We start from the raw sequence: 15,788 nt of genomic DNA on the forward strand, positions 1-15,788 counted from the left end.
AAGTTAGGGGAAGAAGTGATTATGTTGACCCCAGGGGTGAAAAGGGTAAACCAGGGTGTTTTCTCCTTTTTCCTCAAACATGGTGGGAGACTCCCTTAGCCTTCCATCAACACCCCGGCCTCTGGCGAGATAGCCACCACACATCAGGCACTCGCTGTGAGCCCCACGCGAGGCTCTGTGCTTGACCTGTGTGACCTCACTTGTCCTCGTCACCTCTGTGACGTCACCTCTGTGAGGGACAAGAACCATGTCTGTGCTGCAGACGAGGAGTCGGGATCTTGGCAGAGTCAAGGAACCTGCCCCGGTCCCATGAAACTAGTAGGTGGAGGCCCTGGGATTCAGACCTGGACGGGCCCACTTTTAGCCCGAAGTCGTAAAGAGAAAAGAAGAGAAAACCAATCGGCAGGGTCATCTTGGAAGGCATGAGCCCAGCCTTCATTAGACGTGGAAGAGAGAGGCCCTCTGGACCCAGACTCCCTCCAGGGGAGCCATGTGGAAACTCCTATTGTGTTGGAATGATTATAAAATGGGGGGAGGGGTGTTTATTGCAGCAGGTGCACTTGCCGGGCTCCCCGCACAGACACCCCGCCCAGCTCTGCAGGCTTCCTGAGAAGGCCGAGCACAGACCGATGCTGGAGGATAAGCAGATGTCAAGAAGGCAAACCGTGCTGGGGACCGTCTCAGGCCTGGGCTCGCTCTCTCGGGAAGCTGGAGGTGGAAGCAGGGGCGGCCGGGGGAGGGCACAGTGAGACCGCCTTCCCTGGTGGGCTCCCCCTGCCCACCTTCCAGACCCTCGGCAAGAGGCAGAGCCAGCTTCTCACACGGGGTTGAGTGAGCCGGATGTGGGGGGGGGGGGGTGGTGGAGAGGGTCTTGCCAGGCGAGCGAGAGAGCACGGGGAGAATGATGGTGCACACGCATTCACAGGGTTGCCTCACCTCCTTTCTCGATGGTCGTAAAACCCACCCATAGATCACACCGAAAACCACCGAGAACTTTTGGGGGAAGCTCCTGTCGGCTTGCTCGGCTCCCCCATCCCGGCCAGGCATCTCCCTTCAGTCCTGTGGGAGATTCTCCCGCCCCATGACAGCGCACTGATTTCCCAGCGAACGTTCTCCCCACGCACAACGCAAACCATTCTGCCTCGGGTGAACTTGCCAATGCCGTCGGAACGCGCCCGGGACCTCCTTCCGCAGCTGTTTGTAAAGACCGAGGTCTCGGCGTCCGTCCCGGCGGGAGGGCGAAGGCTCCCTTCTCCTTAGCTTTGCCGGAGCCCCTTTCCCTGCATGTCAAGCTGCGCGGTACCACCGTACGCTCTTCCCCAGGCCCCTGTGGACAAAACACCCGTGTCCCCCTGGTTCCCTGCCCTCCGCCCCTGCCCCTGAATCAACGACAGCTCATTGGTAAGAGGTTTTTAATTTCATCTCGGTATGCCATTACGAGTGGAGGAAGGATCTCTAATTGTCTCACTCACATAGGATCTGCTACATTCTCCGACGGATCTCTACAGAAGCCTGCAGAGTGGTAGGCACCTGCAGGACTTCTACTCGCCAGACTGGTTTGGGGTTCTTGGTGGTTTGCATAAATTACAAACAAGAGCACACACAAAAATTCACACAACACAGACTCTACCGTAAGGGAGCGTGTTCCCTCTGGCCTTGCAGACAATGAAGGGGACAAGTCTCTGTGTCCGAGGCTCTGAAGACCTAGAACGTCCTCAGGAGCGAGGCCAAGCCCGAACGGCCCCCTCAGAGGAGCCCAGGCTGATCCCCACCCCCCCCCCCGCCCCCCGTCTTCCCCATCATCTTGTCTGCTTTCTCAGGAGGCATCCCTGCACAGACGTAGCGGGCCCCTAGCCCCGCACCTGGAGAACAGGCTGTGAAGTGTCCCTGTGTACAATGGCTGCTGGGGCTTCTGTGCTCCGAGTCCGAAAAGCGAGACAGAGGGAGGAACCCTGCGTGCTCGCTGGATCCCCGCTGCCTCTAAGAGCTCCAGAAGGCTGTTTAAGAAATAGACTCTCTAGAACAGAGGCCAGCAGAGATTTTATGAAAAGAGGCGGACAGAATAGGTAGTAAATATTTTCAGGCTTTCTGGGCCACATACACTGTGCCACATATTTTCTTTCTTTTTTTAAAGAATCCTTTAAAAATGGAAGAGCCACTCTTAGCTGGCAGGCCATAAAACACAGGCCTGCAGGCCGTAATCGGCCCAATCCCGACCAGAACACCCTAGAACACTCTAGAACACCCTAGAACACTCTAGACACCCTGTGTCTAGAACACCCTAGAACACTCTAGAACACCACAATGCCCTCTTCCATCTGCTAGCAGTAGCCTCCTCCCCATGGAAGGACCCTGGCATCCCCCTGAGCTGCCCTGAGCTGGTGTCTCCAGCCGAGGCTTTGCAGAAGGGACCACAGCAGGGAGAGTCACCCTTGGGGTTCGGGCTACGGGCGGCCCCACGGAGCCCCCTTTGCCCAGTGACCGGTCTGGTATTTTAAACAAATATGGGATATTGGTTTCAGCCCTGCTCATGTGTCCTGGGGGTGAATTAAGCCTCAGTGTCCCCCAGTGAGGTAGGTACATACTGTCAGTCTCATCCCACACCCACAGATGCTGAAGTTCAAGAGCAGAACTGACCTTCCTACTGCCTCCCACAGCTACGCGTCAGAATTTAAAAAGAAAGCTGAAGAGTCTCGGCTTTACGTTTTCTAAGAACGTGATCAAGGAGTTTTCGGTCCCACCCGAGCCCTGTGATTCGGCCCCAAAGAGAGCAAGAATCCGTGAGAGAATACGGTCAGCCGCACAGAGCTGCTTTCCAGACCCCGTGACGCTCTCGAAAACAGAACTCAGTCAAGCACTCAAAGCTCAGCCGAGCACTCAAAGCTACGGGCCCAGGTGGAGCAGGCCTCTGGCCTCTCTGCCCTGCCGACAAGTCTCTTCGAACTAAAAATAAAGTTTATAAAAGTAAATTATCTCATTTTTATAACTTAAGTGCATCAAGCATTTCCTTAAATATAGTTCACACGGAAAATAAAGTTACTTTTTCTGTACAGTTGGTGCCTGTCATAATTAGGAATAAACTTTGATGATAAAGTATGGAAGGTTACACACTCACACACACATCTATCTGTCCGTCTGTCTGTCTATGGGTATATGGATGGGTAGACGTACGCACCTCTTGACAAGAGCTTCCCCAAAACGGTGGGAAGTTGTTAGGAGTCTCTAGGTACCTAGTTTGCATGAGAATGTCTATATTAAAAGTCCCTGTCCTTAATGAGAAACACGTCTTCATACCTAAGCTAAGACTCTTATTGGAAACATGAAGCTACGCGATCATTGTATATTCAGTCTTTGGAAATGCCGAGCTACATCAGATCGTCATACAACAGCATCCCCGACAGAACTCCCTCCCCACCCCACCTCTTCCCTGGCCTCCCCCTCTCTACAGCCGACCAACCCCTCACATAGTAGGGTTGGTCTGTGTGGGAGCCCAGCCACAGAACTCGAGGGGAAGACTCAAGAGGTAAAGTAAGAATTCTGCATCGAGTACAGGTGGTCAATGGGGTTTCCCACTCTGGACTGCAGGGGCCCAGCTTCTGAGGTTGCTAGGAAACAGTCACCCAGGTTACTGAGGGAGGTGTCGTCACTATCCAGGTCGTGGAAAAGGGGCTCCGCACCTGAAATGAAGATGAGACGGTCATGAGGGTCCAGAAGCAGGGACTCCCTTGGGCGCTGGGAAGTGTAGCGGATTGCAGCGAGTATGAGCTGAGCACAGCCGCCCCCCCCCCTCCCGCCCCCGTGAGGTTTTCTAGTGGATTCTGAGGATGGGGTGGAGGGAGAGCTATGTGGGAGAGTAGGAGGGAGGTAATCCCCGTCCACAGAAGATCTCCCGTGTCCTTTGGGGGCTCGGGTGGAAAGCACGACGACTGAAAAGAGTGTAAACTAGGATGTGACAAAGTGCAAACTGGGTGCGGCATGAGCAAACGCCAGAAAGTCTACACAGCAAGGCTGGGGAGTGGCCTGGACGTAGCATCGCCAGCTAGAGGGGCTGGGGCAGGGCTCTTAGAGGACTCAGCCCCCAAAATGGTTCTTGGAGGACGACTGGTAAGAAGATAAATGTCAGCGTTGTGGATAAGGCTCAAGAGACCTTGGTGGAAATACAAATCCCCTCAGACATACCGAGGGCCTGCTGCCTCCCCGAACGTGTCCTGCAGAAGAGACAAGGTTAGGGGACTAATTGACACCCTGGACAGAGAAGACAGTAGGGCAAACTGTGGAACAGCTCGGGGATCTTTGTGACAAGGACCTAGAGGTACGTCTGTCGGACCCTCCACACGTTTTATCTGCACGGATAGATCTATGTACGTGCAAATGAGCGGCGTTGTTCAGGGAAGCCCCTACAGAGGGCCAGGTCTTAATCAGCATCTGCTATACGCAGCACGTGGGAAGACAGACTTTTTCTTTGATGAAAGCAGTTGTTTGACAAAATCTGTGGGCTGACGCACGCCGCTCTCACCCTGTTTTGAAGACCTGCTGAATAAAACTTTAATTGCAGCTCTCAGTGTAACGGATCACAGATTACCCAGGACAGACGCATTCCACAGGCCACTGACCTCCTCTGTCTAAAAACGTGTTGGGCCCTGAGATTGAACTTCAGACCTCCGCTCCAGAGCTCGCCCACTCCATCAGAGTGCCCAGGCCCCAGCTGCTGTCCGCCCAGCAAGCTTGACAGTTGGGGAGGCTAAGCCATCTCAACACCTGGCATTTAAAGCAACCCCAGTGTTGGTGGAGTGGGAGTTGTGGGGGCGGCGGGGGGGCGGATACTTTTCACTTCCCGAATCAGGTTATGTTTCAGGAGTTAATTGAGAGCACCTAAGTAGTATCAGTTGCATTAGAAAATTTGCTCTCTGCGCTTTTCTGTATTTTCTTTCTTTGTCTAAAAGTTTGCTTAATTAAGGCCTTCGGCTTACATCACGGCCGGCATTGCTTGCAAACATGTGGTACCTGGTGTGAAAGGAAAGAAGGGAAATTCGATCACAGCGAACAGGTTTACAATCAAAGTACAGCCTCCTATTTTAACAAGAATCTTTGAAAAGGAGAATAAGTGGGAACATCACTGATGACTGTGGGTACTGGTCTTTCTTCCGCAGCCACTGGTTAGACGATCCAGTGGCATCTTCTGGGCACATATTCTGCTTGTAGCTTCGTTGAGCATCCGGGAACTGCACATGTGTGTTTGGGAGGGAAGGAGAGACCCACGCCAGCGAGCCGTGAGCGGTCCCTGTGGGGCCGGGGCCCATCTTACCGTATGGGTGCATGTGGTCTCCCGGCATCTGAGGGGGGGTGAGGCCCTGTCGGAAGGGGTCTGAGCCGTAGACGCTCTGCTCGATGGCCAGGAGCTGCTGTGGGGTGGGCAGAGCCGTGTAGGGGTTCATGATCCCTTCCATCCCAGCGTTCCCACCGCCATTTGTTTGAGCTGGGGGACAAAGAAGAAGGCAGATCATTCTCCATGTGCAGCCCAGGACCCCAGGCTGGGCGAGAAAGCCGAGCACACCTTCTGAACTTCATACCCTTCACTGCCCAGTGTTCCCATCCAGCACTGGCCTTTGCTGCAGCTTCATAAGGAGAAGAGAGTGAGAGGGGCTGGTGCACGTGATACAGGGAGCCCCGGACTTGGAGGGCGACACGCCGTATCTGCCATCCCGTCATTGCCCCACTACACCATCTTCTCCACCTGCTTGAACATCCTCACAACGTGGCAGCCGGCTTCCTCAGAGCCAGGGATCCAGCAGAGCACAAAGCAGAAACTGCCACATTTTTTGCGACCTAGCCTCAGAAGCCACACCCTCAGTCACCCCTCATCAGTGTCCGAGGGGGACCACACAGGGTGCGAACACCGGGTGGTGACACTCATGGAGGGTCATCTTGGCTAGATCTAGCCATGGCAAGATCATTATACGTCCTAAGCCTTGGTTTCCTCACTTATGAAATGGTCAGGAATGAGGTGACATCAGCAGTTTCCAGCCTGTGCCCTACCAAGGGCTATCAGGACCAACCTTGGAGAATAAGGGCAGGGAGGTGCAGTTGAACTTGGAGAGCTTCCTTGAAAGAGATCACAAAACAAACGCGTCTGATGGTACGCACAGGTTTGGCAGCCACTGGAGGTGATGGATCTAAAGATCATTCCAGAATCACTATACTTGGGGCCCGTCAGTTACGTGGGGTTCATGACACTGGCCCGGCTGACCTCAAGGAGCTGACAGGCAGACTCCATGAGACCGTGTGAATGTGTTTTGGAACAACTTGCTACATCGGTGTATAAAGTTTCAGAGAATAGGGGCCTCACTTCCTGCCTCTACCCTGTGGTCCTCTGAACATGGTTCCATTAACTCTCAGAGACTATTTTCCGCCAGCATCTGCCTACTTAAGTCTGGCCTAGGAGCTGCCCTTCGAATTCTTCAAAGTCCCAAGCACTCTGAGTTTGTGTTCTCATAATGCCTCCGTGCATTCTTCCCCCTTCGAGGGTGTTGGCCTATATGGAGTCAACGTGTGTGGCTCTTCCCAAAGCCTTCTCCTATCTGTGACCCTCTCTGAACTTCCCAGGGGCCCAGCGCAACGCTGCTGACAGGTGTGATTATCCCACCCTGGGGACAGGTGGCCTGAGGCTCCAGGAGACAGAAAGGCTGGTCCGAGATCAAACAGCTTTGGGGGTGGAGCTGGGGCAGTATCCAGGTCTCCTGACCCACTCGCCCCTCCAACCTTCCCCAGTGCCCATGTCCTTGTTTTCCCTCCCTCTCTCTGAATATCTATCTTGCCGTGAAGATACTGTTTGGCCTAGAAGAGAAGAAGCCAGGAGAACTCTGTGCTGCAAAAGCCCGCGTGTAGACTGAGCCTAGCCCAGGTATTAAGCACGAGGCAAGTCCACGCAAGGACAGGCGCCCTGTCTGGGAGCCTGAGAACAATCTCACAGTCCACGGCCTATTGACTGCGGTCCACGGGCCAGCACGGTGGGAGTTTGTTAAAAATGCAGAATCTCAGCCCCTACCCAAGACTTTAAGAATCAGAATCTGAATTTTATCAAATTTCGAGTGACTTCTGTGCACGTTGGAGGCTGACAATTCCTGTTCGGGGCACAAACAGATCCCTCAGGGAATCCCACTGGGTGGCCTTTGGGGGCGTATCCCTTTAAGAATGACACAGGTGTAAGAGTAGTTTTTTATTATTATTTTTTTAAATTCCCTTGAAGGGTGCCACAGCCTGTCGCTCTTGACTCCCTGCCCAGTCCTCACAACCACCCCATTAAAAACAACAGCAACAAACGAAGGGGCACCCAGGCAGGGAGAGGCAGGGCAGCGTGGCCTAGACGAGCTCAGAATCAGAGAAACATACTCTGGTCCCGACCCCCCACCTGTTCCTCTAGGACCACGTTCAGCCCTGCAGCGCCCTTGTTTGCTCATCAGTGAGACGGGGAGAGAGTACTTCTCTGCCCCCCCGGGTGGGGGTGCTGTCAGACTCAGGTCAGCACGAGAGCACTCTGTGATCTACACACATGCCCGACGAGGCAGGGGGTTCCTGTTTTTACTATTTTTTCTTTTTTTTTTTTTAACGTTTATTTATTTTTGAGACAGAGAGAGACAGAGCATGAATGGCAGGGAAGGTCAGAGAGGGAGACACAGAATCTGAAACAGGCTCCAGGCTCTGAGCTGTCAGCACAGAGCCCGACGCGGGGCTCGAACTCACGGACCGCGAGATCATGACCTGAGCTGAAATCGGCTGCTTAACTGACTGAGCCACCCAGGCGCCCCTGTTTTTACTATTTCATGTTATTCTGGGAGGGGGTCAACCACATGGGTGTCCTCTGTCAGCTGATTTGCAAGGAAGCAGAAAGATCTGGGCGCGTCCTGGGCTCCGCGGGGAGTCCGGCCACAGTCCTGGGGGCTCTGCACACAGTCAGCATCATGGGCCTCAGCCCGGTGCCCTCAACCCTCTCCCAGATCCCCCGGGCTCGGTCTCCAGCGGACGAGCCACTCTCTTTGGTGTGGACAGGGCTTCGCGGAGCCCAGAAGTGGCATTCAAAGAGCCAGGCAGTGGGCAAGGCCTGGACCCTGGAAGGCCCGGCTAGGAACCCCCCCCCCCACCCGCCCCCCCGCTTACCGGAACTCAGCCTCTGGGTGTTCTGCTGGTCCTGCTGTTGCTGCTGCTGTCGCCTAGCCAGCTTCTTCATCTGATGAGGAGAGCGGCGCAGGGTTAGAGTCAGGGGACGGGCAGCGGGCCAGCCTTGTGTGCAAAGTAGAGGGACCATGGGACGTCCCGAGCTCTGACTCAGGAAGGGAGCCGAGCTGGAGGAGCCCCAAGTTTGCCCGGGGCCACTGCGGGCTCTGCACCTGCAGCCCTGGGAAGACAGCGGGCTGGGAAGCTGGTCTTCCAGGCACAGGGACTTCCTCTGAGCTGATAAACCTTGCTGCTCATGCCGTGATAGTTTCACGTGCGGTGTAAGCGTGGGGATGGGGGACGCAGCCCAGCTTAGATGTGTGGCAAGCGGCTGCTGACTCACAGGGTGTGACCTGGGATGTGCCCCCAGGCGGTTCCCACCCACTCCCCCACCTGCCACCACCACCCCCCCACCCCCCCCACCCCCCCACCCCGTGTCTGAGATGCCTCCCAGGAGATCCGTGCCTCCAGGTAAGGAGCTGGTCTCCCAAAGCACCCTGTTAATACTAAGACTTCCCAGAAGGAACATTTTAACCCAACGCTTCCCAAACTGTGTTCTGGAAGAAGTCAGGGCTCCATGAGACCCTAAGAAAAACAAGCAAACAAAAAGTTCTCTCCTGCAACATTTCTCAAGGCTTCAAACTCCTCTGCTTCACGAACACATTAGGCTATGGGGTCTCTTAATCCTATTGAAACGTGGAGTCCTTTCAGGATTGAATACACATCAAGTGCCCTATTCTAAAGAATTCAGTTAGGGCAGTGCTATCTTAACCAATCACAATCAGATAATGAGATATTAACGGATCACCTACTATGGATTAGGACCCCAGACATATGGGCCATGGGCCACATGCATTTTTAGGGACAGAAAACCAATAAATGATCAAGGCAGGGCAGTACAGACCTTGGTAGGATACAGAGGACAATATGATGGTTGGGGTGTATTTGGGGGGCACTGGGAGAGGTAAGTAAAGGTATTCATCCTACTGTACCAGGGTATCACCTTAGACTTGTGTGCTATGTAGGTTTCTCTTTGCAATTTTAAAAGAACTTCGGTATCTGGGTTAAATAAAGGTGAATGAAAGAATCTGCTTTTGTATTCTGGCAGACGGCTAGCCAGATTCACAGTCATGGCCACCAGGAAAATCAAAACCATTTCACCAGAACAAACACCCTCTCCTTCCCCTTCTGCAGGGCTGCTGTGGCTGACGTGACTGTGGTCAACAGAATTCATTTAAATTTTTAACTTTATCTTAGACAAAGCATGAGTGGGCGAAAAGGGCAGGGGGTAGAGGCAAAAGAGAGAGAGAGAGAGAGAGAGAGAGAAAGAGAGAATCTTAAGCAGGCTCCACACTCAGCACGGAGCCCGACATGGGGCTCGATCCCACAACCTTGGGATCATGACCTGAGTCAAAATCCAAAGTCAGACGCTCCACCGACTGGGACACCCAGGGGACCCTCAACAGAATTTCTGAAACAGGAGACCTATGAGTTCTGTTTAGAAAATCCGTCCAACAAGCTCTGGTTGGAAAACCCATCTGCAAGTACGAAGTCCTATTGTATTATTTCAGGAAATGAACCACACAGAGATAGACAGCGGTAGGAAGCAGATTACCTTAGCTCTCTGGTTCTGGAACCACACCTGGACGACACGGACGCTCAGCCCTGTCTCTGCGGCCAGGGTCTCCCTCACCTTGAACATCAGAAATACAGAAACATTGGCATCTCAGAGGAGGGGCTGAACATTCCCTACACGGTGCATAGGGAGGCCGGCCGGCTGCATCCTAGATGGTTGCCGGCTAGTGTTTAAGGTCCAGCCTGATCCCAAACGCAAGACCATTGCTTCCCTTCAAGTGGAGAGAGGTCCTTCACCAGGGGAACAAAGAGAGGAATAAATAATTTAGATGTGCATTCCAAGAGGCGTTTCTCAGTTTCTCTTACTCTGGAAATCAGGCCTTCGGACAGTTCTGGAACATTAGCAAAGTTCCATGTGGACTAACCTACTTAAGAAGGATGGAGGGTGAGAATCACTTTATGTAACAAATGGCTCTCTCTTGTTTTCCTCCAACGGAATTCAACGACCTGAACGTCTGGTTTGGTCTCTCATAGCTCTAGGGGGGTTTGGGCGTTTCATGGCCATTCATACTCCCATACCCTGAGTGAGTCAAGAGCCTTCTGGAATCTGGCAGAGCGAACCAGTCAGCTCTGGCACAGCACATGCGCCATGGCCTCGCAGAAACAGGACAGTCAGGGTCCCTCTAATGACGAGATGGGTTTAAAAGCCGCCCTCCGTGCAGGCACGTGGTGAGGTGCGGGCCAGGAGGGAAGAGGCCAAGAGCACAGCCTTCCCAAGAAGGAGTCCGAGAGGCGCTGCCCTGTGGCTTACGTCCTGGGGCGGAGATGGGACTGAAGGCACAGCCGTGAGCACAGCTCTCTGGGGGCCTTGGGAAGGACTCCCCCTTTCATCACACCACTTGGGCCAAGGCTTAGGAGAAGGGAGATGATGAGACCAGATCTTTAAAGCACATCCTTCTGCTAAGCCAACTAAGAGAGCAGTGGGCCCCAGCCCCACCTCCACCTGCTGAAACCCCATCCGTGTTTCAGAGGCCCGGCTCAAAAAGCCACCTGCTCCACAAAGCCTTGCCTGATTCCCCCGACAGGAGAGACCTTTCCCTTACCCGGGCTCCCACGGCTCCCGGCTGCCCCTCCGGTATGGTCCTCACCGCTTCCTCCCCGGTGTTAGTTATGTGCACATGCGTCTCCTCCCCGCCGGCAGCCTACAGCCTGCCCGGGGACAAGCACTGGGCACAGGGCCATACAGAGGCTGGGAGTCTAGTACATGGAGGATAAGTAATAAACGAGGGAGGTGATCATTTGTCCTCGGGCAAGCCTACTTTGGGGCTATTTCACTTCCTGCCAGCACCGCCCCTGAAGCCCAAGGAGCCACAAGGACACAGAAGGAAAGAGGTCTGCAGGGACACTTGTCAGAGGTCACATGTCATGGCAGACGATATTACTGTTTCGCAAAGAGCCACCCTCCCTCCGCTGCTCCAATTGGTGGGCCTTCCCCACGCCTCACACGGAGTTAGCCATGTGACTTGCTTTGACTTGCTTTGGGATGTGCGAGGAAGTGGCACGTGTGATCCAAGGGGGTGGGCTTGCCTGGTGGGACGTGGCTCCCACCATCCTCATGAGAACAGTCTGGTCCCTCAGCCTGGAGCCCCAGAGAGACAGGTGGAGAAGGCCTGACCCTGAGCCCAGCTGGGCCACAGCCAAGCCACCGGCCCGGGGCAGGAAAGCCAGGTCTGCAGGAGCCACTGAGACTTTGTTTGTTATTACAGCAAAAGCTGACTAAGAGGGACACAGGAGAAACAGTGCTAAATTTTCGAAAAATGTATTTCCTCCACGAATTTCAGCAAAACAGTTTTCCTATCTGTACTGCGTAAGTAACATAACTGAGCATACAGCAGGCAGTCATTAAATGGCGGGTGCTTAATAAATGGGTGTGGCTCTTTGTGGGAGAGACTGCTTACTGTCTCCAATATCCAATCCCCCCTCCCTCCTATTAGCAGGTGGATCCCAAGCTGCGGCAGGGCACGTGGTCACCCAGATAGACTCATCTCCCAGCCCCACTTGCGGGAGGCGTGGTCACGGGATTCAATTTTGGCCGCCACGGATGAGAGAAAGTGATACAGAGAATCTCGGGGCACGCCCTCAGTAGGCAAATGCTTGCCCTCCACACCCTCCTTCTCCACCATGGTGGCTGGAAACGATGGTGACAGCTAACGCGGCCCCTTGGAACCAATGACGGATAATACAGCTCCCTGCCAGTCTCAGATTGCTCACCTCTGGACTGTGACCGAAGATGGAAGTGAACTCCCACCTCCTTAGACCACAGATGTTCATGGCAGCCCCATCTGTAACAGCCCCAAACTGGAAACAACTCAAACATCCATCAACAGATGACCGGACAAACCAACTGTGGTCCGTCCAGCCACGCAGTGGGATACCATTCAGCAGCGAAAATGAACGAACTGAGACGTGGATGAACCCCCAAACCACCACTCCAAGTGGAACATACTCGACCAAAAATAGGTAAATAAATACATTCCACAAACCACTGTGTTTTTACTGCCTTTGTTATAGCCTCTGGGTCTATACCCCCAACAGGTACCTGTTCCTATTCTTCCTGCTGCTCTCCGTGTATTGAGCAAGCAGCCAAGCGAAATGGGTACACGTGCACACAAGTACAGGGAGATTCCATCATGGCCCTGGCCACAGCATCAGGAATCTAGAATCTCCAGGAGGGCCGCAGGCTACCTGCACAGGCTCGATCTGAACCGCCTCCCCCACTGCCCTGACCCCCAAGTGCACCCATCAACACCCCAGAGGAGTGAAGGGTACACACAGACCAGGGGGGCCCGGCCCCCTTTCCTCCCTTCTTCCCGCCCCCCACCCCCACCCCCACCCCCGTACCTTCCTGCACGGCTTGGAGGAAACTTCAAATGAGGCTTTGAATGCTCTCCTCTGTTGGGTGGTCAAGATGGTTCTAGGACGTTTGGGGCGCTTATGGTCCTTGCCGTCTTCAGCGGCTCCTTTCCCTGCGCCATGGACTGACTTGCAGAGACTTTCTTCATCATCACTTTTGCCTAAATGCAGCAGAGAACAATGTGTTAAGTTCTTCGAGGCCACTTCCTGGAGCTGTATGTTATTCTATAACAAGGCGCTTGGGTCCACATTCCCAGGATGGCTTTACATGTGAGTGCAATAACCTGCGTGGGGTTGACTCGAAAGGAAGGGGCTAAGGAAAATACTTCCAAAATCCAAAGACAGAAACCACCAAGTCCACCATTTCAGCTCAGAACTTTCTCCCGGAATGGTTGGCCTAGCTCCACACTTCCTAACTGTGCGACTTTGGGCAAGTTACTTAACACTCTCTGACTCAGTTTCCTTATCTACAAAATTGGGATTGAAGAGAACCTACCGCATCGGGGTTGGAAGGTCTAAATGGGGTCACCCACAAAACACGCAAAATGCTACTTGGGGGCACCTGGCTGGCTCACTCAGTAGAGCCTGTGACTCTTAATCTCAGGGTTGTGAGTTTGAGCCCCATGTTGGGCATGGAGGCTACTTTAAAAAAAAAAATACTGCTTGGCATATAATAAATGTCCAATAAGCACTGGTTATTATTTCTTAGATGTCTTTTTTTTTAAGTCCAGACCTGGAGAAATTTTGGATAACTTCCTGGACACTGTGTCTGAAATTCGAGCCACTTTCAGGAGTCAGAAAATACTACTGTTCCAAAGGCCATAAGAGGACCAGCGTTCGATTACCTGCGGAATGCACACAACACGGGTAGTTAGAACTGCTCCGGTATAGAATAAGTAACTACCAAAGGAACTGTTTATATTTATGTGGCTTCCTTGATGAGCAGTGACCAATACAAAGAGAACTTCGGAAGCAAGTAAAGCCTTCAGCGCGTGTCACATTCTCTCCCAGGCTACCTCCTGCAGCCCACAGACCTCACACTCCAGAGAAGATGCTTCAGGGTCCGGGAAGTCCCCGTGTGAAGGAGGCGTTTTCCTTCTTTCAGCATTAAAAGCCACTGGCAGTTATGTGCTCACATCACGCAAACAAGAACCTCGTTTCTGTCCGGGTCCTCACACCGCTCAGCTGTCTCCTTTCCTCCGGCGGACAGCCTTGTCCCTTGTCCCAAGGGCTCCGGTCTCCTGACGCTGCTCCCCTTCGGGACCACCCCCCCCCCCCGCCCCGCCCCGTGTGGGAGCTGCACATGCTTGTTCATCCCACCCTCCTCCGTAAAGGATACTCATCTGCACGTGCCATCCCAGTTTCGACTTTTGTGGAATGTTCCAGGACAACGGCCTTTTCCGTCTACGAACATTTAAGCGTACACTTGGAACATGAAGGGGCATTAAGCTTTGAGCACCTTGAGGGCATGGCCCTTTCAATGTCATTGCACGGGTCTGATGTAGGCACACCTGGGGCTCCATCCAGCTCGGCTCCCCGGTGTAAGCACATGGCGCTATGGGAGTGCCATCACGCGCTGTGCCTCAGTTTCCCCACCTGCACCCCTGCAGCGATAGCGCCCAGCCGTGGGCGACTCAGGGGCAGTGCTGCTGTGGGCAAAGCAACTAACACGGTCCTGGTGCATAGGAAGCTCGACATTGAGTGGAAGGAACGCCCTTTCCTTTCTGCCTCACTCCCCTGGAGAGTACAGGGGAAAGGCCCAGAAAGACTGAAGAAGAAGAAGAAACCGCATGACAAGGAGTGGCTACTCTGGCATCTTCCCCTCGGAGGTGGCTCTTCCCAAGGCAAATCCAGTCAGGGACCTCAGCCATCCCTCCATAGCAAGGGGCTTGAGGATCTTTCGAGAAGGAGATTTTCAGAATGGCAAGGAAAACCAAGCACAGAAGAACTAAAAGCCACAGGCAAATAAAAAGACCCCACAAGAAGAGAGACCATAGGAAAAAAAGAAGCCGCCGACTCCCCACCTTCACCCTTGATGGACCCAACATCCACTGCTCGGAGACCCCGCAGAGGCCAGTTCCTTCCACGAAGCCAATAATTCTGTCTGCTGGTGGATTCCTCAGGGTCAAGAGGGTGCTCCTCTGGTAACAGGGAGGACTTCAGTGAGTTTTCTTTGCAAATGGGCCGACACCCCCACCCCCACCCCCACCCCCACCCCAGGATCATACAGATCTCCTCTAAGTCCAGGGACTAAAAGGGGTTAAGTCTGGAACAAACGACTGGCAGATCCAGAGTGCGATTGTACAATTCACTACATAGTACACCGGAAACTCCTAGAACACTGTACGTTAACTATACTGGAATCAAAAATAAAAGTTTAATTTTTTAAAAAAAGGGAGTTGGAAAATATAAACCATTTTATCCCAGATTAAAAAAAACGTCAAATCCAATTTTATAATTTAGAAACCTCCCATCTTATTCCAGTTTTGTCCATAAAGCTGTATTTGCAAACGTCTTCTGGAGCCAGGCTGATTCTCCTGAAGCCATTCCTCACGCAGCCTGACGCAAATGCTTGTTGATAACTTGGAAAACATAACTACTGAACGTGTAAAGTCTAAAGTCATGCTAGATTCCTTGATGATGGCTCATCTCCGCGGCCATCATTTGGGAAAGCAATGCGGTATAGATAACACATGGGCTCGAGAGTCCCAAAACTCAGGCTTAAACTTGGGTTCTACCAGTTAGGATGTGTGATTTGGCCCAAATTTTTCAAGGCTCCATTTTCTCATCAGGGGAAGTGACAGCGTCCCTGGAGTTCCATGAGATGATACGTGTGTAAAAGGTTTAGCGCGGTGTAGAAGGTAACAGGTGCTTGGTAAATCATCATCACCATCATCACGACTACTACTCCAACATAAGAGAAGTATTCTTGATCGAGACACATGTTTTCTGTTAATAATAGCTGCCTGTTTTCGGGAGTCTGAGTTCAGGGTTTACGAAGCCGGCGTTCACTTCTCTCTTGGCAGACGTGACCGCAGCCAACGCTGCGAGTCGGGTTTTGCAGAATGTGAGTGTGTCCTTGCGAGAAG

General features: G+C 53.1%; 1 protein-coding gene across 2 annotated transcripts in view; it reads right to left on the bottom strand.

Moving 5' to 3' along the window:
- Nucleotides 1-229: 229 nt before the first annotated feature.
- LMX1A (LIM homeobox transcription factor 1 alpha) overlaps nt 230-15,788 on the bottom strand; it is a 161,179-nt gene continuing 145,620 nt past the window's right edge. For both annotated transcript variants that reach the window (XM_027075040.2, XM_027075039.2), the window contains exons 5-9: nt 12,688-12,860; nt 9,827-9,904; nt 8,155-8,224; nt 5,306-5,476; nt 230-3,677 (exon numbers count right to left, since the gene is read on the bottom strand). In XM_027075040.2, the coding sequence (XP_026930841.2) occupies nt 3,517-3,677; nt 5,306-5,476; nt 8,155-8,224; nt 9,827-9,904; nt 12,688-12,860 (653 nt within the window). In that variant the 3' untranslated portion in view covers nt 230-3,516. The remainder of the gene's footprint in view (nt 3,678-5,305; nt 5,477-8,154; nt 8,225-9,826; nt 9,905-12,687; nt 12,861-15,788) is intronic.

This window comes from Acinonyx jubatus, chromosome E4 (assembly GCF_027475565.1).
Source record: "Acinonyx jubatus isolate Ajub_Pintada_27869175 chromosome E4, VMU_Ajub_asm_v1.0, whole genome shotgun sequence".
Classification (NCBI taxonomy): Eukaryota; Metazoa; Chordata; class Mammalia; order Carnivora; family Felidae; genus Acinonyx; species Acinonyx jubatus.